A 23,595-nucleotide genomic window follows, 5' to 3' on the forward strand; every position below is an offset into this window, starting at 1 on the left:
CAAAAAATACAACAATCACACATTGTGCAAGCCACGAAAATAGTTCTAGTAGGAATTTTAAGAATGTGTTTTTGTATTTCATGTTTTCTTCTTACAAAAGCCAGTCACAATGGTCACAAAAAAAGTCAGTAGACAATGCTCTTTTTATCATCAGCAGAGGCTGCACAAGCAGGGTCGGAAATGGTAAATTGATTCGATAGTTGCTCCATCTCTTCCGGCGCTGCCGCATAATCATTCGGAAGGAAATGCTGGTTTATTTTCAGCATGGTCAGTAGGTCATCATTTTGAGGAGGCAGGCTGAAAATTCCCTTGGGCCCATTGATTACGCACTTGGAGGACATGCTCGCTGCAGGAAATGACAGATATTTTATTGCTAGTCTGCTGAGTTCTGGCCACTCGTCCAACTTCCCATGCCAATATATCAATGGCTCTTGATCGAGAGGGAATTTCTTTTTTTCGTTCATGTACTCCTGAACCATTTTCTCTATTGTCATTTTTGACAATAGATTGTGCTGTATTTCCTCCAAGTCTGAGGATGTGGTTAGTCCAGGCACTTTAGTAAACCAGCCCAAAACAGGAGATGGTGCTGCTGAAGAGGGTGCTGGTGCCGGTTTTGAACCTGGGGGTGGAACTGAGAAAGTGGAAACTGAACTACTCGTGTCCTTCGGACTCCAACTGTTTGTATTTGCACGGACCAGAGTAGGTTGCTGCTGTGACAGTGGCGCTGTGCTGCTGGCGAGACTCTTGTGCTGCGCATTAGTGCATGAATATGGCACGTCAACAGTTCTCCTCTGTCTGTCAAGATGTTGTCTTTCATTTTCGTGAGCCGACACTCTCATCACAATCCACCTCTTGTACTTTTCAACATCCTCCTCTGCAAAGAGCATAAAAGAAGGAAGTCCTGGTCTGTAACGAGGATCCAGAATAGTGGCACAGATGTACTCCTCAGAGTCCACGATCTCCGTGTTAAGCTTCTGGTTGGTCTCCAGACGCAGGAGCAGGCTGCTGACAAAACCAGCTGCTTCCTCATCATCGTTATCTACAAATGTTCTTTCCAGCGCTCGCAGCTGGACCTTCAGCATTTGAAGGGTTGGGATGGCATCGCTCATGGTAGCGTTCTCCCTGCTGACGGACTGGGTGACAACCTCAAAGGGTTCCAGCATTTTGATGATCGACTCGATCAATCCCCACTGCCGAAGGGTCAATGACATGGCTTTGGCAGATGCATCCCCTTTCTCTTGCAGGACAAAGTCATTCAGCGCTTTGTACTGCTCAAACAAGCGCTGCAGCATGTAAAGGGTGGAGGTCCAACACGTCGGAACCTCCTGGAGGAGGGACTGGACAGGGAGGCCATTCGCTCGCTGCAGCACTGTCAACTGTTTCTGGGCTCTCACGGAATGGCTGAAATGATAACAAATCCTGCGACAGATAACAAGGATCTTGTAAACTGCTGCTTCATTTTTTAGAAAGTCCTGAACAATCAGGTTCATGCAATGGGCAAAACAAAGCACCCTAAAGTAGCCACCATCTGACATTGCACGGATAATGTGACTGGAATTGTCAGTGGCAACAAAACCAATTTTCAGACCCCTAGGTTGAAGCCACTCAAAAACTCTGCCATTGAATTCGTCCAGGATTTTGAGGGCTGTGTAGGTTTTGTCTATGGTGAAGACTGATAAAGTTGCATGCTGACGAATGCTTTCCTTGGTAGTACAGTTGGTTCTAGCCCTAGAGTCAAAAGCCTTGAAAGTAACCCAATGAGCTGTAATACACACTTTGTCGGTATCTGGACCACTGTTCCACATGCATGTTGTAAGGTGAATGGTGTGCACGGCTGTCTCCATTAGAGCACTTCCCACCAAGGCTAACATTGTCCTATGCATCTCTGGGACACCAATAGCAGAGAAATAAGCCTGGCTGGGAACCTTCCATTTTGGACTAAGGGTTTCAACAAAATCCAGGAACCCCTCGCCTTCCACCAAAGAAAAAGGGAGATTGTCGAGTGCCAACATTTTGGCCAGCTTTCCGTTGTATAAACGGGTAACCGGGTGGCCTTGGTCATACTTTGTTTCCTTGCTGAACATAGCCTTGATAGAGGTTTGTTTTACAGCCGGTGCCATAACTGGCTTCTGCGCCGGTGCGGGGCATGACCGTGGAAGAGCAGGAATGACGTCTCTGTTACTGTAGGGCATTACTGGTGCACTCCTTGTAGGGGTGGTTGGGCGCTGCGTCCTCCACACATCAGGGTGCAGTACGCCATCCTCAACGCCTTCATGTGCCGCACAATGAGAAGCTGAAGCAGCAGAGGCCCCAGCTTGCATTTTCTTCAAGTGGGTTTCCCACAGGAGTGCATGTTTGCCTTTCAAGTGAGCCAACTGGCCCCCTGTGCCAAGATGTTTGCCTGGCTTCCCACGGCGGACTTCAGCCTGGCAGATAGTGCAGATTACAATGTGTTCGTGGTGCCTGTGAATGTAAAAGAAATCCCAAACGTGTGATGTGTATTTTCTGGCAGTTCGTCCCAGCGGCATACCAAAGTGGTAGGTTGTTGTTGGGGGTTTCTGTGGCATAAAAATTGACCCAATCGGGATAGCAGGTGCTGCTGTCTGCCTCGAGGTGCCTTCAGCTCTTTCTGCCCGACTCTCGCCAACAAACACGGGTTCATCATCATCATCGCTGGTGGCACTGGCAAAGAACCCTTCATGAAATCTTCTTTTGCTGAGCCCTCCCTGCTGCTCAGGGGTCCAGTCTCCATCATCATCATCTGAAAGGGGCGTTGGATATGTTGAGGGAGTTGGTCGTCTTTTTCTTGGAGGAGATGGTGAAGTAGATGGTGGTGACGAAGGAGCTGCATCCTCTTCTGTTAGAAATGGTATGATCTCTTTATCTTCTATTTCCAGTTTGGTTTGTGGGAACTCTCTCATGTCACCATTTTCCTCCTCCATCAGAGCATGAAGAGGAAGAGGCCCTTTTTCCTCAAGATCCAATGATGTTGGTTCACTGAATTCAACACCTGCTAGTTCTTGTTGCCCGGAAGCCGTGGATGAATCCGGTATGCCCTGTTCTGCACTTTGACCAAATAGCAAAGAGGCTGTGTCCCCAGACCGTGTCACATTTGTGGTGGTCACTTTGGAGATGGGTGTGGCACTGGATAATTTCTTGGAAACTACTGATTTTTTAGGGGCCATGATCAATTGATCTGTTTCTGTTCAGTAGTACAAGCACAAGAAAAATCTGTATCAACGTAGTTGGTCGGTCTCGTTATACCTGCAGGTAAAAGAAAATAAGACTTTCTGTTAGACTTGGGTGAACACCTTAACATTTTAAGGTAGATATTACAAGAGTATTCACAACTATTATTAGATTAATGGATGATGCATAACTAGAGCCCTGACCTCTAAAGAATAGGACATTCACCTACTGTGTTATGCCCGCCGTGGGATCAATGCAAAAGATGTTAGCTATGGTTATACATATATATGGTTATATAATAGGAAAATATCAGACTCAAAAGCAGTGAGCACAATATGACACCTAGGCCCCGCAAACACTGGAAAATGGAAACAAGATGTGGAAAATAGCTGCATATAACCCAACACCCATACAACACCGAGGGGGTTCACTGGGACATCTAGAAAAAGGTTAGAAATTCAAGGAACTAAATAATCAGCAAGCCACCACTTAAAATCATAAAATCCCCGGCAGGTCCAAACGACACATCACTGATTGCAAGGTTGACAAATTGGATTCAAGCTGTAAAGCAATTGGCTGTTGGTTGAGGGGGGTGTAAACCCTTCTCAAGCAACAGCCACAATCCTTGTCACGGTGAACCACAAAAAAAGTCACTAAATTAACCTGTGCTTAACCCTCTGGAAGTAGAGCTTTGAAGAAGTTAAGGTGAAAATTAGAGGTGACGTGTAAAGTATTTATGATTACAAGATACAGGCGCAGCTCTACTCCCCAGAACCTGGGGCCAATAAACAATATGCAACAATCGTTCAGGAAACGCATGTGTAAAAAAAAAAAAAATCCTACAGTACAATACACATTACAAATTCAAGACTGTGAAATAAGGTACCCACAATAATTGTACAAAAAAAAAATTATAATGAAAAATATTCTAAAATACAAGATGTATATACACTATTCAACTGGTGCGAAAGCAGTTACAGAAACCATACATGATAGAAGATACATAGCAGTGTAAACAAAAAACAATGGAAGGACAATTTACACAACAAAAGTCCATCAAATGACAGAACACAACACACTGTGTGCTTCCTTCTAGTTTGCCAAAGGAAGGCGTTGACAGATTTTCGGCCTTCGTAAGTTCATTAGGTCATCTTCAGGGAAAGAAATATTAGGCGCAACCATCTGAATTAACTTATAAGAATTTGAAATCTACCCACAAGAAAATGCCAGACATGAACAGTTGTCCGTGGTCCCAAGTAGAAACTGAATGACTCGTACCCGGCACAAACAGTAATTATATTGGATCAGTAGCGGGCTTCGATAACCTTGCAGAATTGCAGCATAAAGCATCTTTAAAGGGCTACTTAAGTAGATGGCACAATTAGTGCTGCAGGCCAATTAGTAGCATTTAATTTATCAGCCTTGGGTATATAGAGGCCCATATGTTTTTCACTTGAGCCTGGATACTCCAACCTCCATAGAAAGTGACAAAGCTCTGTCTAATCATCTTCTTCTATTAATCACGGAAACTGACAAAAGAGTATCTAGACCTTTTCTGTAATTAAAATAGAGAAGGGACTTCCCAGCTTCTCTTATAGGAGCCCCCGATCCTGCTTCCAAAAGGTTTTGCCTTCTTAAAAGTGGTTCCCATGGGAAACAACGTTTACAACGCAACTTTTACAACGCACTACCATTACAACAAAACTTTTACAACGCAAAAACTATTACAACGCATATTTTTACAACGCATGTTTTTACAACGCAGATACTTTTACAACGCATACCATTACAACGTAAGTATTGGTAAGTATATAAAGGGGTATTTTTAGGGTTCAGGGTCAGTTTTTAGTTTTTGGGTAAAGGGGTATTTTTTAGGGTTCAGGGTCAGTTTTTAGTTTTTGGGTAAAGGGGTATTTTTAGGGTTCAGGGTCAGTTTTTAGGTAAAGGGGTATTTTTAGGGTTCAGGGTCAGTTTTTAGTTTTTGGGTAAAGGGGTATTTTTAGGGTTCAGGGTCAGTTTTTGGTTTTTGGTAAAGGGGTATTTTTAGGGTTCAGGGTCAGTTTTTAGTTTTTGGGTAAAGGGGTATTTTTAGGGTTCAGGGTCAGTTTTTAGTTTTTGGGTAAAGGGGTATTTTTAGGTTTCAGGGTCAGTTTTTAGTTTTTGGGTAAAGGGGTATTTTTAGGGTTCAGTGTCAGTTTTTAGTTTTTGGGTAAAGGTTTTTTTAGGGTTCAGGGTCAGTTTTGGGTTTTTGGGGTGCAGGGGTACAGTGTAAAAATAAAGTACATTTAAAATTACATTAAATTAATTTAATGAATTTTTTTTAATTAAATTATATTGTATTATTTTTAATTAATTTACATAAAAAATTTTATTATATACTTACCAATACTTACGTTGTAATGGTATGCGTTGTAAAAGTATCTGCGTTGTAAAAACATGCGTTGTAAATGTATGCGTTGTAAAAGTTTTTGCGTTGTAAAAATTTCGTTGTAATGGTAGTGCGTTGTAAAAGTTGCGTTTTAACGTCATACATCCGGTTCCCATCAGACTCCTTTTGCGATCCGTGACTTCATCACCAAATGTGGATTCATATCTAGATAACAAGAGGAGCGCCCTACTGTCCGATGCTGAAAACAACTTATTGAGAAACAACTACCCCACTAATCTATGAAAAACACAATTAAAAATCTCAAACGGAAAATGTTCTTAACAGCAATGAAGAAACTCGTATCACAGACCCAAGAACGGCCTTATATTGAATGACCTCACCTTCTCTACTAATCAGCGTGCTCAATACAGGAAAGTTTTATCTTCGTTACTCAACACCAGCACCACCAAGAAAACCCCACATGGTCAGAAACTCACTTTTGCTTCCTCACCCCTGTACAATGCGGAAGCCTCCATTTCCATCTATGTCAATGGCACCTTACTCCTCCAAGCTTCTGATCGCAACCTGGAACTTTTTCTCAACATTTTCTACTACATGAAAAAAATTTGACTCGACCACTGCCCCGCCCATCCCCTTGCACTCCCCTTTACCTCCTCTTCATGTGACACACCCGACCCACCACCACCCAAGACCCCTCTTCACACCTCTCTCCCCAGGATGACACCACCTCACCCATGACTACAATCGCTGCCCATCACCCCCTGTCCTCTACTGCTGATTCGGACATTGCTGCACACTAACACCCTACCAACACTGCTTCCTGCCCATATAATGAAGCCAACACCAACTCTCCCATCAACCGGTACAGCACATACTCCACTCCATATCATTCATCCACTACCAAGACTCCGTTAATGGATCCCATCAACTCTAGTACCAACCAGTACAATACCTACTCCACTCCCAATGACTCAGCCACTGCGGAGTCTACGCTTAAGGGTCCCACCTTTTTGTTTCACCTCTATTGCTCTGACTCGGCCATCCCACCAATCAGGAGCCCACCAAGAGCCAAGAATCTCATTCCACTCGATACCATAAAGCAGAATTACTGTTAATCAGGGCTGAAATCCGTAATCTTCGGCAAATAATCTCCAACCTGGAATACACTCTGTCCTCACAGCCGACGTGCCGCCAGACTCACAACATCCCAACCCCCAACATCTACACCGTGGTCAGCCCGACCAAGACCCAGGATCTGGAACCCGGGTGGTGCTGCAAGCCGAATTGTGATCATAACTCCCATCCCAATCGGTTATTTAGACAACTATTGAATAATAATAATCTCTCCCTCCTCACCACCTATAACCAGTCCTGTGACAACTGCAGGATAATTCAGACTATCATGTCTCAAACTTCTAGGAAATTCCTACTTAGATATAGGTACATTAATAACATGAACCTCAAACAAGTTCCCATCTCACACTCTTCTACCACTACTATTAAACCATTCCTTAAATGCTCTTTACTAATTGTCTGTCAGCTGTGGAACACAAGGCTGACATATCTGATCTTATACTTAACCTCAACCATGACATCCTTGTAGTCACTGAAACTTGGCCGAATTTCCCTATTTTTGACACATAGGTCCCTCCCAGCCATGCCATCATCAGACTGGACTGTTCTGGTCACTCCGGGGTGGCGGCCTGGCCTGTATACACAGATCCATGTTAACCATGAAACAAACACATTCTCTATCACCGTCCTCTTGCAAATACCTTGGGATCAACTTCTCCACAACTACAAAACTTTGTGCTCTCTTCACATGATTTACCACCCATACTGAAGATAGCCACGCGTTTATTGAACAGACAAAAGAGATCATATCCTCCACAAATGACGGACAAAACATCCAGATCCTTCTTGTCGACTTTAACATTCCACTCAGACCTACATGGATGCAGCCTCCTTATCCCCTCAGACCTGCATGGATGCAACCCCACTGTCCCCTCAGACCAGCATGGATGCAGCCTCCCTGTACCTCAGACCTGCCTGGATGCAGCCTCTCTGTCCCCTACGACCTGCATGGATGCAGCCTCCCCGTCCACTCAGACCTGCATGGATGCAGCCTCCCCGTCCACTCAGACCCACTGGCCTGGAAACAGGCTATGGTGATCCCTTTGCTGAAAAAGCCTGGCCTTGACCTGGAGGCGTTGGTCAATTACAGACCAATTTCTCTCTTGCCTGCCTTGATGAAAATTTTGGAGAAGCACATTCAAATGGTGCTCTCCAATTTTTTGGAAGGGCATGAGCTTTTGCATCCCCCCCAATCAGGCTTCCGCCCTAATCTCAGTACTGAGACTGCACTTCTGGAGGTGTCAGAAGACATCAAAGGAGTTTTGGACTCCGGAGGCAGGGCCATGCTGGTCATGTTGGACCTGTCAGCGGCGTTTGACACCGTCCCCCATGATCGCCTGCTCTCGAGACTTTTCGAGATAGGCCTCAGGGGGACGGTGCTCAGCTGGTTTTCTTCATTTCTAGCCGACCGCCGACAAACGGTCTGGACCCCGCCGGATTCTGCTGTGATGCCGCCACTGGGTGTTGGGGTCCCTCAGGGCTCTATTTTGAGCCCGACCCTCTTTAACATCTTTATGACCCCTTTGGCGGCTCTGGCGGAGTCTTGCGGGGCCCGGATCGTGTCCTATGCAGACGACACTCAGCTCCTCTTCTCCTGTGAGAGGGGAGGAGATTTTAATGGGGAGAGCATCCGGGACTGCCTTGGGGCTGTTTTCAGATGGTTTCATTTGAGTGGCCTCAAGTGCAATCCCGAGAAGTCTGAGGTGCTCTTCTTTGGGTGTGCGTCTGATCCTGACTGGCATGGCTGGTGGCCTATGGACATGTCTCCCCCTTCTGTTCCATCTGCAGTTGCCAAGAATCTGGGGGTCAAGATGGACAAGGGCTTGTCGATGAGAGCCCAGATTCTGGGAGTGACGGGCACCTGCTTCGGTCTCCTGAAGGTACTAAGAAAGTTTCTACCCCTGTTGTCGGAAGAACACCGGAAACTGACTGTGCAGGCTCTGATCGGGTCCAGGCTAGACTATGCCAACGTCCTCTACCTGGGCCTGCCGGAGTATCTGCTACAGCGCCTTCAGGTGACGCAGAACGCGGCGGCTAGAGCCATTTACGGCTTAAATAGGCGAGCTAGGGTGTCGGGCCTCTTGCAGGCCCTGCACTGGCTGCCTATTCGCAAGCGTATTATTTTCAAGACGCTGACTCTGACCTATAAGGCCCTACACTCTGGAGGTGCAAAGTACCTCCAAAGGAGACTGTCCTTTTATCATCCGGCCCGGGCGCTTAGATCAGAGTCACAGTTTTTGGCTGTTGTGCCGCGCGTTCAAAAAGCCCGCATTGGGGGTCGCTCCTTTGGTCTGCGTGCCCCCCAGTTGTGGAATGCCCTGCCGCTGACACTTCGTGGCGCCACTAGCTTGCTGGCCTTCAGGGAAGGTCTTAAGACCTGGCTGTTTACTTTATAGGTTTTCTTTCTTTGTTTATTACATTCCCTTGCTGTTTCATTGTCGTGTTGTGTTACTTTCTGTAGGTCTCGCTGTGAAAGCGCCAGGATACTCTTTTTGAGTCGTTGTGCGCTATACAAAAAAAATGTAACATAACATAACGTAACATAACCTGCATGGATGCAGCCTCCCTGTCCCTTCAGACCTGCATGGATGCAGCCTCCCCATCCACTCAGACCTGCATGGATGCCGCCTCCCTGTCCCCTCAGACCTGCATGGATGCAGCCCCCTGTCCCTTCAGACCTGCATAGATGCAGCCTCCCCATTACTCAGACCTGCATGGATGCAGCCTCCCTGTCCCTTCAGACCTGCATGGATGCAGCCTCCCTGTCCCCTCAGACCTGCATGGATGCAGCCTCCCTGTCCCCTCAGACCTGCATGGATGCAGCCTCCCTGTCCCCTCAGACCTGCATGGATGCAGCCCCCCTGTCCCTCAGACCTGCATGGATGCAGCCCCCTGTCCCCTCAGACCTGCATGGATGCAGCCCCCCTGTGCCTCAGACCTGCATGGATGCAGCCTCCCTGTCCCTCAGACCTGCATGGATGCAGCCCCCCTGTCCCTCAGATCTGCATGGATGCAGCCTCCCTGTCCCCTCAGACCTGCATGGATGCAGCCTCCCTGTCCCCTGAGACCTGCATGGATGCAGCCCCCCTGTCCCCTGCATGGATGCAGCCCCCTGTCCCCTCAGACCTGCAAGGATGCAGCTCCCTGTTCCTTCAGACCTGCATGGATGCAGCTTCCTGTTCCTTCAGACCTGCATGGATGCAGCTCCCTGTCCCCTCAGACCTGCATGGGTGCAGTCCCCTGTCCCCTCAGACCTGCATGGATGCAGCCCCCCGTCCCCTGCATGGATGCAGCCCCCTGTCCCCTCAGACCTGCATGGATGCAGCCCCCCTGTCCCCTGCATGGATGCAGCCCCCTGTTCCTTCTGACCTGCATGGATGCAGCTCCCTGTCCCCTCAGACCTGCATGGATGCAGCCCCCCGTCCCCTGCATGGATGCAGCCCCCTGTCCCCTCAGACCTGCATGGATGCAGCCCCCCTGTCCCCTGCATGGATGCAGCCCCCTGTCCCCTCAGACCTGCATGGATGCAGCCCCCTGTCCGCTCAGACCTGCATGGATGCAGCCCCCTGTCCCCTGCATGGATGCAGCCTCCCTGTCCCCTCAGACATGCATGGATGCAGCCCCCCTGTCCCCTGCATGGATGCATGGATGCAGCCCCCCTGACCCTGAGACCTGCATGGATGCAGCTCCCTGTTCCTTCAGACCTGCATGGATGCAGCCCCCCTGTCCCCTGCATGGATGCAGCCTCCCTGTCCCCTGCATGGATGCATGGATGCAGCCTCCCTGTCCCCTGCATGGATGCAGCTTCTCTGTCCCTCAGACCTGCATGGATGCAGCTCCCTGTTCCTTCAGACCTGCATGGATGCAGCCTCCCTGTCCTCTTAGACCTGCATGGATGCAGACTCCCTGTCCCCTCAGACCTGCATGGATGCAGCCCCCCTGTCCCTCAGACCTGCATGGATGCAGCCCCCTGTCCCTCAGACCTGCATGGATGCAGACTCCCTGTCCCCTCAGACCTGCATGGATGCAGCCCCCCTGTCCCTCAGACCTGCATGGATGCAGCCCCCTGTCCCTCAGACCTGCATGGATGCAGCCTCCCTGTCCCCTCAGACCAGCATGGATGCAGCCCCCCTGTCCCTCAGACCTGCATGGATGCAGCTCCCTGTCCCCTCAGACCTGCATGGATGCAGCTCCCTGTCCCCTCAGACCTGCATGGATGCAGCCCTCTGTCCCTCAGACCTGCATGGATGCAGCCCTCTGTCCCCTCAGACCTGCATGGATGCAGCCTCTTTGTCCCTCAGACCTGCATGGATGCAGCCCTCTTGTCCCCTCAGACCAGCATGGATGCAGCCCCCTGTCCCCTCAGACCTGCATGGATGCAGCCCCCTGTCCCTCAGACCTGCATGGATGCAGCCCCCCTGTCCCTCAGACCTGCATGGATGCAGCTCCCTGCCCCCTCAGACCTGCATGGATGCAGCCCCCCTGTCCCTCAGACCTGCATGGATGCAGCCCTCTGTCCCCTCAGACCTGCATGGATGCAGCCTCTCTGTCCCCTCAGACCTGCATGGATGCAGCCCTCTGTCCCCTCAGACCTGCATGGATGCAGCCCCCTGTCCCTCAGACCTGCATGGATGCAGCTCTCTGTCCCCTCAGACCTGCATGGATGCAGCCTCCCTGTCCCTTCAGACCTGCATGGATGCAGCCTCCCTGTCCCCTCAGACCTGCATGGATGCAGCCTCCCTGTCCCCTCAGACCTGCATGGATGCAGCCTCCCTGTCCCTTCAGACCTGCATGGATGCAGCCTCCCTGTCCCTCAGACCTGCATGGATGCAGCCCCCTGTCCCTCAGACCTGCATGGATGCAGCCCCCTGTTCCTTCAGACCTGCATGTATGCAGCCTCCCTGTCCTCTTAGACCTGCATGGATGCAGACTCCCTGTCCCCTCAGACCTGCATGGATGCAGCCCCCCTGTCCCTCAGACCTGCATGGATGCAGCCCCCTGTCCCTCAGACCTGCATGTATGCAGACTCCCTGTCCCCTCAGACCTGCATGGATGCAGCCCCCCTGTCCCTCAGACCTGCATGGATGCAGCCCCCTGTCCCTCAGACCTGCATGGATGCAGCCTCCCTGTCCCCTCAGACCAGCATGGATGCAGCCCCCCTGTCCCTCAGACCTGCATGGATGCAGCTCCCTGTCCCCTCAGACCTGCATGGATGCAGCCCCCCTGTCCCTCAGACCTGCATGGATGCAGCCCTCTGTCCCCTCAGACCTGCATGGATGCAGCCTCTTTGTCCCTCAGACCTGCATGGATGCAGCCCCCCTGTCCCTCAGACCTGCATGGATGCAGCCTCTTTGTCCCTCAGACCTGCATGGATGCAGCCCTCTTGTCCCCTCAGACCAGCATGGATGCAGCCCCCTGTCCCCTCAGACCTGCATGGATGCAGCCCCCTGTCCCTCAGACCTGCATGGATGCAGCCCCCCTGTCCCTCAGACCTGCATGGATGCAGCTCCCTGCCCCCTCAGACCTGCATGGATGCAGCCCCCCTGTCCCTCAGACCTGCATGGATGCAGCCCTCTGTCCCCTCAGACCTGCATGGATGCAGCCTCTCTGTCCCCTCAGACCTGCATGGATGCAGCCCTCTGTCCCCTCAGACCTGCATGGATGCAGCCCCCTGTCCCTCAGACCTGCATGGATGCAGCTCTCTGTCCCCTCAGACCTGCATGGATGCAGCCTCCCTGTCCCTTCAGACCTGCATGGATGCAGCCTCCCTGTCCCCTCAGACCTGCATGGATGCAGCCTCCCTGTCCCCTCAGACCTGCATAGATGCAGCCTCCCTGTCCCTTCAGACCTGCATGGATGCAGCCTCCCTGTCCCTCAGACCTGCATGGATGCAGCCCCCTGTCCCTCAGACCTGCATGGATGCAGCCCCCTGTCCCTCAGACCTGCATGGATGCTGCCTCCCTGTCCCCTCAGACCTGCATGGATGCAGCCTCCCTGTCCCCTCAGACCTGCATGGATGCAGCCTCCCTGGATGCAGCCTCCCTGTCCCTCAGACCTGCATGGATGCAGCCCCCCTGTCCCTCAGACCTGCATGGATGCAGCCTCCCTGTCCCCTCAGACCTGCATGGATGCAGGCCTCTGTCCCCTCAGACCTGCATGGATGCAGCCTCCCTGTCCCCTCAGACCTGCATGGATGCAGCCCTCTGTCCCCTCAGACCTGCATGGATGCAGCCTCCCTGTCCCTCAGACCTGCATGGATGCAGCCTCCCTGTCCCCTCAGACCTGCATGGATGCAGCCTCCCGGTCCCTCAGACCTGCATGGATGCAGCTCTCTGTCCCCTCAGACCTGCATGGATGCAGCCTCCCTGTCTCTTCAGACCTGCATGGATGCAGCCTCCCTGTCCCTCAGACCTGCATGGGTGCAGCCTCCCTGTCCCTTCATACCTGCATGGATGCAGCCTAGCTGTCCCTTCAGACCTGCATGGATGCAGCCTCCCTGTCCCTCAGACCTGCATGGATGCAGCCCCCTGTCCCTCAGACCTGCATGGATGCAGCCCCCTGTCCCTCAGACCTGCATGGATGCAGCCTCCCTGTCCCCTCAGACCTGCATGGATGCAGCCCTCTGTCCCCTCAGACCTGCATGGATGCAGCCTCCCTGTCCCCTCAGACCTGCATGGATGCAGCCCCCTGTCCCCTCAGACCTGCATGGATGCAGCCCTCTGTCCCCTCAGACCTGCATGGATGCAGCCCCCTGTCCCTCAGACCTGCATGGATGCAGCTCTCTGTCCCCTCAGACCTGCATGGATGCAGCCTCTCTGTCCCTCAGACCTGCATGGATGCAGCCCTCTTGTCCCTTCAGACCAGCATGGATGCAGCCCCCTGTCCCCTCAGACCTGCATGGATGCAGCCCCCCTGTCCCTCAGACCTGCATGGATGCAGCCCCCCTGTCCCTCAGACCTGCATGGATGCAGCCTCCCTGTCCCCTCAGACCTGCATGGATGCAGCCCCCTGTCCCCTCAGACCTGCATGGATGCAGCCTCCCTGTCCCTCAGACCAGCATGGATGCAGCCCCCTGTCCCCTCAGACCAGCATGGATGCAGCCCCCCTGTCCCTCAGACCTGCATGGATGCAGCCTCCGTGCCCCCTCAGACCTGCATGGATGCAGCCTCCCTGTCCCCTCAGACCTGCATGGATGCAGCCTCCCTGTCCCATCAGACCTGCATGGATGCAGCCTCCCTGTCCCCTCAGACCTGCATGGATGCAGCCTCCCGGTCCCTCAGACCTGCATGGATGCATCCTCCCTGTCCCCTCAGACCTGCATGGATGCAGTCCCCTCAGACCTGCATGGATGCAGCCTCCCTGTCCCTTCAGACCTGCATGGATGCAGCCTCCCTGTCCCTCAGACCTGCATGGGTGCAGCCTCCCTGTCCCTTCATACCTGCATGGATGCAGCCCTCTGTCCCCTCAGACCTGCATGGATGCAGCCTCCCTGTCCCTCAGACCTGCATGGATGCAGCCCCCTGTCCCTCAGACCTGCATGGATGCAGCCCCCCTGTCCCTCAGACCTGCATGGATGCAGCTCCCTGTCCCTTCAGACCTGCATGGATGCTGCCCCCCTGTCCCTCAGACCTGCATGGATGCAGCCCTCTGTCCCCTCAGACCTGCATAGATGCAGCCTCTCTGTCCCTCAGACCTGCATGGATGCAGCCCTCTTGTCCCCTCAAACCAGAATGGATGCAGCTCCCTGTCCCCTCAGACCTGCAGGGATGCAGCCCTCTGTCCCCTCAGACCTGCATGGATGAAGCCCCCCTGTCCCCTCAGACCTGCATGGATGCAGCTCCCTGTCCCCTCAGACCAGCATGGATGCAGCCCTCTTGTCCCCTCAGACCAGCATGGATGCAGCCCTCTTGTCCCCTCAGACCAGCATGGATGCAGCCCTCTGTCCCCTCAGACCAGCATGGATGCAGCCCTCTGTCCCCTCAGACCTGCATGGATGCAGCCCCCCTGTCCCTCAGACCTGCATGGATGCAGCCCCCTGTCCCTCAGACCTGCATGGATGCAGCCTCCCTGTCCCCTCAGACCTGCATGGATGCAGCCCCCTGTCCCTCAAACCTGCATGGATGCAGCCTCCCTGTACCCTCAGACCTGCATGGATGCAGCCCCCTGTCCCTCAGACCTGCATGGATGCAGCCTCCCTGTCCCCTCAGACCAGCATGGATGCAGCTCTCTGTCCCCTCAGACCTGCATGGATGCAGCCTCCCTGTCCCCTCAGACCAGCATGGATGCAGCTCTCTGTCCCTCAGACCTGCATGGATGCAGCCTCCCTGTCCCCTCAGACCTGCATGGATGCAGCCCCCTGTCCCTCAGACCTGCATGGATGCAGCCCCCCGTCCCCTCAGACCTGCATGGATGCAGCCCCCTGTCCCCTCAGACCTGCATGGATGCAGCCTCCCTGTCCCCTCAGACCTGCATGGATGCAGCTCTCTGTCCCCTCACACCTGCATGGATGCAGCCTCTCTGTCCCTCAGACCTGCATGGATGCAGCCTCCCTGTCCCTCAGACCTGCATGGATGCAGCCCTCTGTCCCCTCAGACCTGCATGGATGCAGCCCTCTGTCCCCTCAGACCTGCATGGATGCAGCATCTCTGTCCCTCAGACCTGCATGGATGCAGCCCTCTTGTCCCTTCAGACCAGCATGGATGCAGCCCCCCTGTACCTCAGACCAGCATGGATGCAGCTCTCTGTCCCCTCAGACCTGCATGGATGCAGCCTCCCTGTCCCCTCAGACCTGCATGGATGCAGCCTCCCTGTCCCCTCAGACCAGCATGGATGCAGCTCTCTGTCCCCTCAGACCTGCATGGATGCAGCCTCCCTGTCCCCTCAGACCTGCATGGATGCAGCCCCCTGTCCCTCAGACCTGCATGGATGCAGCCCCCCGTCCCCTCAGACCTGCATGGATGCAGCCCCCTGTCCCCTCAGACCTGCATGGATGCAGCCTCCCTGTCCCCTCAGACCTGCATGGATGCAGCTCTCTGTCCCCTCAGACCTGCATGGATGCAGCCTCTCTGTCCCTCAGACCTGCATGGATGCAGCCTCCCTGTCCCTCAGACCTGCATGGATGCAGCCCTCTGCCCCCTCAGACCTGCATGGATGCAGCCCTCTGTCCCCTCAGACCTGCATGGATGCAGCCTCTCTGTCCCTCAGACCTGCATGGATGCAGCCCTCTTGTCCCTTCAGACCAGCATGGATGCAGCCCCCCTGTACCTCAGACCAGCATGGATGCAGCTCTCTGTCCCCTCAGACCTGCATGGATGCAGCCTCCCTGTCCCCTCAGACCTGCATGGATGCAGCCTCCCTGTCCCCTCAGACCAGCATGGATGCAGCTCTCTGTCCTCTCAGACCTGCATGGATGCAGCCCCCTGTCCCCTCAGACCTGCATGGATGCAGCCTCCCTGTCCCCTCAGACCAGCATGGATGCAGCTCTCTGTCCCCTCAGACCTGCATGGATGCAGCCTCCCTGTCCCCTCAGACCAGCATGGATGCAGCTCTCTGTCCCTCAGACCTGCATGGATGCAGCCCCCCCGTCCCCTCAGACCTGCATGGATGCAGCCTCCTGTCCCTCAGACCTGCATGGATGCAGCCTCCCTGTCCCCTCAGACCTGCATGGATGCAGCCCCCCTGTCCCCTCAGACCTGCATGGATGCAGCCTCCCTGTCCCCTCAGACCTGCATGGATGCAGCCCCCTGTCCCCTCAGACCTGCATGGATGCAGCCCCCCTGTCCCTTCAGACCTGCATGGATGCAGCCCCCTGTCCCTCAGACCTGCATGGATGCAGCCCCCTGTCCCTCAGACCTGCATGGATGCAGCTCTCTGTCCCCTCAGACCTGCATGGATGCAGCCTCTCTGTCCCTCAGACCTGCATGGATGCAGCCCTCTTGTCCCTTCAGACCAGCATGGATGCAGCCCCCTGTCCCCTCAGACCTGCATGGATGCAGCCCCCCTGTCCCTCAGACCTGCATGGATGCAGCCCCCCTGTCCCTCAGACCTGCATGGATGCAGCCTCCCTGTCCCCTCAGACCTGCATGGATGCAGCCCCCTGTCCCCTCAGACCTGCATGGATGCAGCCTCCCTGTCCCTCAGACCAGCATGGATGCAGCCCCCTGTCCCCTCAGACCAGCATGGATGCAGCCCCCCTGTCCCTCAGACCTGCATTGATGCAGCCTCCGTGCCCCCTCAGACCTGCATGGATGCAGCCTCCCTGTCCCCTCAGACCTGCATGGATGCAGCCTCCCTGTCCCCTCAGACCTGCATGGATGCAGCCTCCCTGTCCCCTCAGACCTGCATGGATGCAGCCTCCCGGTCCCTCAGACCTGCATGGATGCATCCTCCCTGTCCCCTCAGACCTGCATGGATGCAGTCCCCTCAGACCTGCATGGATGCAGCCTCCCTGTCCCTTCAGACCTGCATGGATGCAGCCTCCCTGTCCCTCAGACCTGCATGGGTGCAGCCTCCCTGTCCCTTCATACCTGCATGGATGCAGCCCTCTGTCCCCTCAGACCTGCATGGATGCAGCCTCCCTGTCCCTCAGACCTGCATGGATGCAGCCCCCTGTCCCTCAGACCTGCATGGATGCAGCCCCCCTGTCCCTCAGACCTGCATGGATGCAGCTCCCTGTCCCTTCAGACCTGCATGGATGCTGCCCCCCTGTCCCTCAGACCTGCATGGATGCAGCCCTCTGTCCCCTCAGACCTGCATAGATGCAGCCTCTCTGTCCCTCAGACCTGCATGGATGCAGCCCTCTTGTCCCCTCAAACCAGAATGGATGCAGCTCCCTGTCCCCTCAGACCTGCAGGGATGCAGCCCTCTGTCCCCTCAGACCTGCATGGATGAAGCCCCCCTGTCCCCTCAGACCTGCATGGATGCAGCTCCCTGTCCCCTCAGACCAGCATGGATGCAGCCCTCTTGTCCCCTCAGACCAGCATGGATGCAGCCCTCTTGTCCCCTCAGACCAGCATGGATGCAGCCCTCTGTCCCCTCAGACCTGCATGGATGCAGCCCCCCTGTCCCTCAGACCTGCATGGATGCAGCCCCCTGTCCCTCAGACCTGCATGGATGCAGCCTCCCTGTCCCCTCAGACCTGCATGGATGCAGCCCCCTGTCCCTCAAACCTGCATGGATGCAGCCTCCCTGTACCCTCAGACCTGCATGGATGCAGCCCCCTGTCCCTCAGACCTGCATGGATGCAGCCTCCCTGTCCCCTCAGACCAGCATGGATGCAGCTCTCTGTCCCCTCAGACCTGCATGGATGCAGCCTCCCTGTCCCCTCAGACCAGCATGGATGCAGCTCTCTGTCCCTCAGACCTGCATGGATGCAGCCTCCCTGTCCCCTCAGACCTGCATGGATGCAGCCCCCTGTCCCTCAGACCTGCATGGATGCAGCCCCCCGTCCCCTCAGACCTGCATGGATGCAGCCCCCTGTCCCCTCAGACCTGCATGGATGCAGCCTCCCTGTCCCCTCAGACCTGCATGGATGCAGCTCTCTGTCCCCTCAGACCTGCATGGATGCAGCCTCTCTGTCCCTCAGACCTGCATGGATGCAGCCTCCCTGTCCCTCAGACCTGCATGGATGCAGCCCTCTGTCCCCTCAGACCTGCATGGATGCAGCCCTCTGTCCCCTCAGACCTGCATGGATGCAGCATCTCTGTCCCTCAGACCTGCATGGATGCAGCCCTCTTGTCCCTTCAGACCAGCATGGATGCAGCCCCCCTGTACCTCAGACCAGCATGGATGCAGCTCTCTGTCCCCTCAGACCTGCATGGATGCAGCCTCCCTGTCCCCTCAGACCTGCATGGATGCAGCCTCCCTGTCCCCTCAGACCAGCATGGATGCAGCTCTCTGTCCCCTCAGACCTGCATGGATGCAGCCTCCCTGTCCCCTCAGACCTGCATGGATGCAGCCCCCTGTCCCTCAGACCTGCATGGATGCAGCCCCCCGTCCCCTCAGACCTGCATGGATGCAGCCCCCTGTCCCCTCAGACCTGCATGGATGCAGCCTCCCTGTCCCCTCAGACCTGCATGGATGCAGCTCTCTGTCCCCTCAGACCTGCATGGATGCAGCCTCTCTGTCCCTCAGACCTGCATGGATGCAGCCTCCCTGTCCCTCAGACCTGCATGGATGCAGCCCTCTGTCCCCTCAGACCTGCATGGATGCAGCCCTCTGTCCCCTCAGACCTGCATGGATGCAGCCTCTCTGTCCCTCAGACCTGCATGGATGCAGCCCTCTTGTCCCTTCAGACCAGCATGGATGCAGCCCCCCTGTACCTCAGACCAGCATGGATGCAGCTCTCTGTCCCCTCAGACCTGCATGGATGCAGCCTCCCTGTCCCCTCAGACCTGCATGGATGCAGCCTCCCTGTCCCCTCAGACCAGCATGGATGCAGCTCTCTGTCCTCTCAGACCTGCATGGATGCAGCCCCCTGTCCCCTCAGACCTGCATGGATGCAGCCTCCCTGTCCCCTCAGACCAGCATGGATGCAGCTCTCTGTCCCCTCAGACCTGCATGGATGCAGCCTCCCTGTCCCCTCAGACCAGCATGGATGCAGCTCTCTGTCCCTCAGACCTGCATGGATGCAGCCCCCCCGTCCCCTCAGACCTGCATGGATGCAGCCTCCTGTCCCTCAGACCTGCATGGATGCAGCCTCCCTGTCCCCTCAGACCTGCATGGATGCAGCCCCCCTGTCCCTCAGACCTGCATGGATGCAGCCCCCTGTCCCCTCAGACCTGCATGGATGCAGCCTCCCTGTCCCCTCAGACCAGCATGGATGCAGCTCTCTGTCCCCTCAGACCTGCATGGATGCAGCCTCCCTGTCCCCTCAGACCAGCATGGATGCAGCCTCTCTGTCCCTCAGACCTGCATGGATGCAGCCCCCCCGTCCCCTCAGACCTGCATGGATGCAGCCCCCTGTCCCCTCAGACCTGCATGGATGCAGCCCCCCTGTCCCCTCAGACCTGCACGGATGCAGCCCTCTGTCCCTCAGATCTGCATGGATGCAGCCCTCTGTCCCCTCAGATCTGCATGGATGCAGCCCTCTGTCCCCTCAGATCTGCATGGATGCAGCCCTCTGTCCCCTCAGATCTGCATGGATGCAGCTCTCTGTCCCCTCAGACCTGCATGGATGCAGCCTCCCTGTCCCCTCAGACCTGCATGGATGCAGCCTCCTGTCCCTCAGACCTGCATGGATGCAGCCCCCCTGTCCCCTCAGACCTGCACGGATGCAGCCCTCTGTCCCTCAGACCTGCACGGATGCAGCCTCCCTGTCCCTCAGACCTGCACGGATGCAGCCTCCCTGTCCCTCAGACCTGCATGGATGCAGCCTCCCTGTCCCCTCAGACCTGCAGGGATGTAGCCCCCCTGTCCCTTCAGACCTGCATGGATGCAGCCTCCCTGTCCCCTCAGACCAGCATGGATGCAGCTCTCTGTCCCCTCAGACCTGCATGGATGCAGCCTCCCTGTCCCCTCAGACCAGCATGGATGCAGCCTCTCTGTCCCTCAGACCTGCATGGATGCAGCCCCCCCGTCCCCTCAGACCTGCATGGATGCAGCCCCCTGTCCCCTCAGACCTGCATGGATGCAGCCCCCCTGTCCCCTCAGACCTGCACGGATGCAGCCCTCTGTCCCTCAGATCTGCATGGATGCAGCCCTCTGTCCCCTCAGATCTGCATGGATGCAGCCCTCTGTCCCCTCAGATCTGCATGGATGCAGCCCTCTGTCCCCTCAGATCTGCATGGATGCAGCTCTCTGTCCCCTCAGACCTGCATGGATGCAGCCTCCCTGTCCCCTCAGACCTGCATGGATGCAGCCTCCTGTCCCTCAGACCTGCATGGATGCAGCCCCCCTGTCCCCTCAGACCTGCACGGATGCAGCCCTCTGTCCCTCAGACCTGCACGGATGCAGCCTCCCTGTCCCTCAGACCTGCACGGATGCAGCCTCCCTGTCCCTCAGACCTGCATGGATGCAGCCTCCCTGTCCCTCAGACCTGCATGGATGCATCCTCCCTGTCCCCTCAGACCTGCATGGATGCAGCCTCCCTGTCCCCTCAGATCTGCATGGATGCAGCCCTCTGTCCCCTCAGATCTGCATGGATGCAGCCCTCTGTCCCCTCAGATCTGCATGGATGCAGCTCTCTGTCCCCTCAGACCTGCATGGATGCAGCCTCCCTGTCCCCTCAGACCTGCATGGATGCAGCCTCCTGTCCCTCAGACCTGCATGGATGCAGCCCCCCGTCCCCTCAGACCTGCATGGATGCAGCCTCCCTGTCCCCTCAGACCAGCATGGATGCAGCTCTCTGTCCCCTCAGACCTGCATGGATGCAGCCTCCCTGTCCCCTCAGACCTGCATGGATGCAGCCCCCTGTCCCTCAGACCTGCATGGATGCAGCCCCCCGTCCCCTCAGACCTGCATGGATGCAGCCCCCTGTCCCCTCAGACCTGCATGGATGCAGCCTCCCTGTCCCCTCAGACCTGCATGGATGCAGCTCTCTGTCCCCTCAGACCTGCATGGATGCAGCCTCTCTGTCCCTCAGACCTGCACGGATGCAGCCTCCCTGTCCCTCAGACCTGCACGGATGCAGCCTCCCTGTCCCTCAGACCTGCATGGATGCAGCCTCCCTGTCCCCTCAGACCTGCAGGGATGTAGCCCCCCTGTCCCTTCAGACCTGCATGGATGCAGCCTCCCTGTCCCCTCAGACCAGCATGGATGCAGCTCTCTGTCCCCTCAGACCTGCATGGATGCAGCCTCCCTGTCCCCTCAGACCAGCATGGATGCAGCCTCTCTGTCCCTCAGACCTGCATGGATGCAGCCCCCCCGTCCCCTCAGACCTGCATGGATGCAGCCCCCTGTCCCCTCAGACCTGCATGGATGCAGCCCCCCTGTCCCCTCAGACCTGCACGGATGCAGCCCTCTGTCCCTCAGATCTGCATGGATGCAGCCCTCTGTCCCCTCAGATCTGCATGGATGCAGCCCTCTGTCCCCTCAGATCTGCATGGATGCAGCCCTCTGTCCCCTCAGATCTGCATGGATGCAGCTCTCTGTCCCCTCAGACCTGCATGGATGCAGCCTCCCTGTCCCCTCAGACCTGCATGGATGCAGCCTCCTGTCCCTCAGACCTGCATGGATGCAGCCCCCCTGTCCCCTCAGACCTGCACGGATGCAGCCCTCTGTCCCTCAGACCTGCACGGATGCAGCCTCCCTGTCCCTCAGACCTGCACGGATGCAGCCTCCCTGTCCCTCAGACCTGCATGGATGCAGCCTCCCTGTCCCTCAGACCTGCATGGATGCATCCTCCCTGTCCCCTCAGACCTGCATGGATGCAGCCTCCCTGTCCCCTCAGATCTGCATGGATGCAGCCCTCTGTCCCCTCAGATCTGCATGGATGCAGCCCTCTGTCCCCTCAGATCTGCATGGATGCAGCTCTCTGTCCCCTCAGACCTGCATGGATGCAGCCTCCCTGTCCCCTCAGACCTGCATGGATGCAGCCTCCTGTCCCTCAGACCTGCATGGATGCAGCCCCCCTGTCCCCTCAGACCTGCACGGATGCAGCCCTCTGTCCCTCAGACCTGCACGGATGCAGCCTCCCTGTCCCTCAGACCTGCACGGATGCAGCCTCCCTGTCCCTCAGACCTGCATGGATGCAGCCTCCCTGTCCCCTCAGACCTGCAGGGATGTAGCCCCCCTGTCCCTCAGACCTGCACGGATGCAGCCCCCTGTCCCCTCAGACCTGCATGGATGCAGCCCCCTGTCCTGTCCCTCAGACCTGCATGGATGCAGCCCCCTGTCCTGTCCCTCAGACCTGCATGGATGCAGCCCCCTGTCCTGTCCCTCAGACCTGCATGGATGCAGCCCCCTGTCCTGTCCCTCAGACCTGCATGGATGCAGCCCCCTGTCCTGTCCCTCAGACCAGCATGGATGCAGCCTCCATGAGACCTCTGTGCCCTCTCTCCTTCCCCCTCCTTGGTTCCTCCTTTTCGTACCTCTCTGGTTCTCCCTCCAGGGTCTGCTTCTCTGCAGCGCCGGAGCCACCGACAGCGACGACGGACCGGAAGAAGCCTGCTAGGCAGACGGCGGCTCTCCTTCCGGGTTAGGCTAAACAGGTGAGAAGGCATTTCCGGTAGCGTGTGGGACACGCGGGTCAAACTTCAACATCACTTCCGGTTACTGAAAGAGAGGAGGGACTAGTAACAGGCCCCCCTGCAGGAACCGGAAGTAGATAGCGGCGACCTCAGAGGGGAGGAGGGAGGCACCGAGGGGGCGGCGCTCCGAGGCCCCCACAGAGAGCACCGAGGGCCCACCGGCGCCTCTCGGGCCTCAGATTCAACAGGAACGGACTCGGGACCCCCCCGAGGCGGCGAGAGAGGGAGGGGCCCGCACCGCCCGAGACGCTCCACACATCTCTGCGCCACGCACAATGAATGTGTTTCCATATCGCAGCCATGAGGGCGCTTCCTTCTGATCTGCAGTGAGTGTGTCCGCCTATCACAGGAGAAGAGAAGAACACAACAAAGCGAAGGCCCAATCAATGAAAAAGAAACAAACCGTTATTCCCACCACAGCGGGCCCTGCACCTCCTGCCAGGAATGAACCAAAGCCTGGGTGGCAGACCCTAGTCACTGCAGCGCCGGACAAACAGGAGGCCCCTTCGACCCCCGGGGACGATAGAAAGCAGCTCAGGTCAAGTAAAGCACAGGCACTGACAAACAAATGTTAAAGGTCCACCTGAGCCCTGGAGCTGTGCGCAAATCTCTCAATTCCGTGGCCTGTCCTTTCAAATGAAACAAACTAGTGCTGATTACAGTGATCTCCCAACAGAGGAGCCCATCCCAGGCGCA

General features: G+C 55.9%; 1 protein-coding gene across 1 annotated transcript in view; it reads right to left on the bottom strand.

The window, feature by feature from the left end:
- LOC144752256 (zinc finger BED domain-containing protein 6-like) overlaps nt 1-22,870 on the bottom strand; it is a 22,958-nt gene extending 88 nt beyond the window's left edge. Inside the window, exons 1-2 of the mRNA XM_078640264.1 lie at nt 22,741-22,870; nt 1-3,264 (exon numbers count right to left, since the gene is read on the bottom strand). The exon at nt 1-3,264 is cut by the window's left edge and continues 88 nt beyond it. Of these exons, the coding sequence (XP_078496390.1) occupies nt 126-3,185 (3,060 nt within the window). The 5' untranslated portion in view covers nt 3,186-3,264; nt 22,741-22,870 and the 3' untranslated portion in view covers nt 1-125. The remainder of the gene's footprint in view (nt 3,265-22,740) is intronic.
- Nucleotides 22,871-23,595: the final 725 nt, after the last annotated feature.

Source organism: Lissotriton helveticus, chromosome 4_2 (genome assembly GCF_964261635.1).
Source record: "Lissotriton helveticus chromosome 4_2, aLisHel1.1, whole genome shotgun sequence".
In the NCBI taxonomy this organism is placed as follows: Eukaryota; Metazoa; Chordata; class Amphibia; order Caudata; family Salamandridae; genus Lissotriton; species Lissotriton helveticus.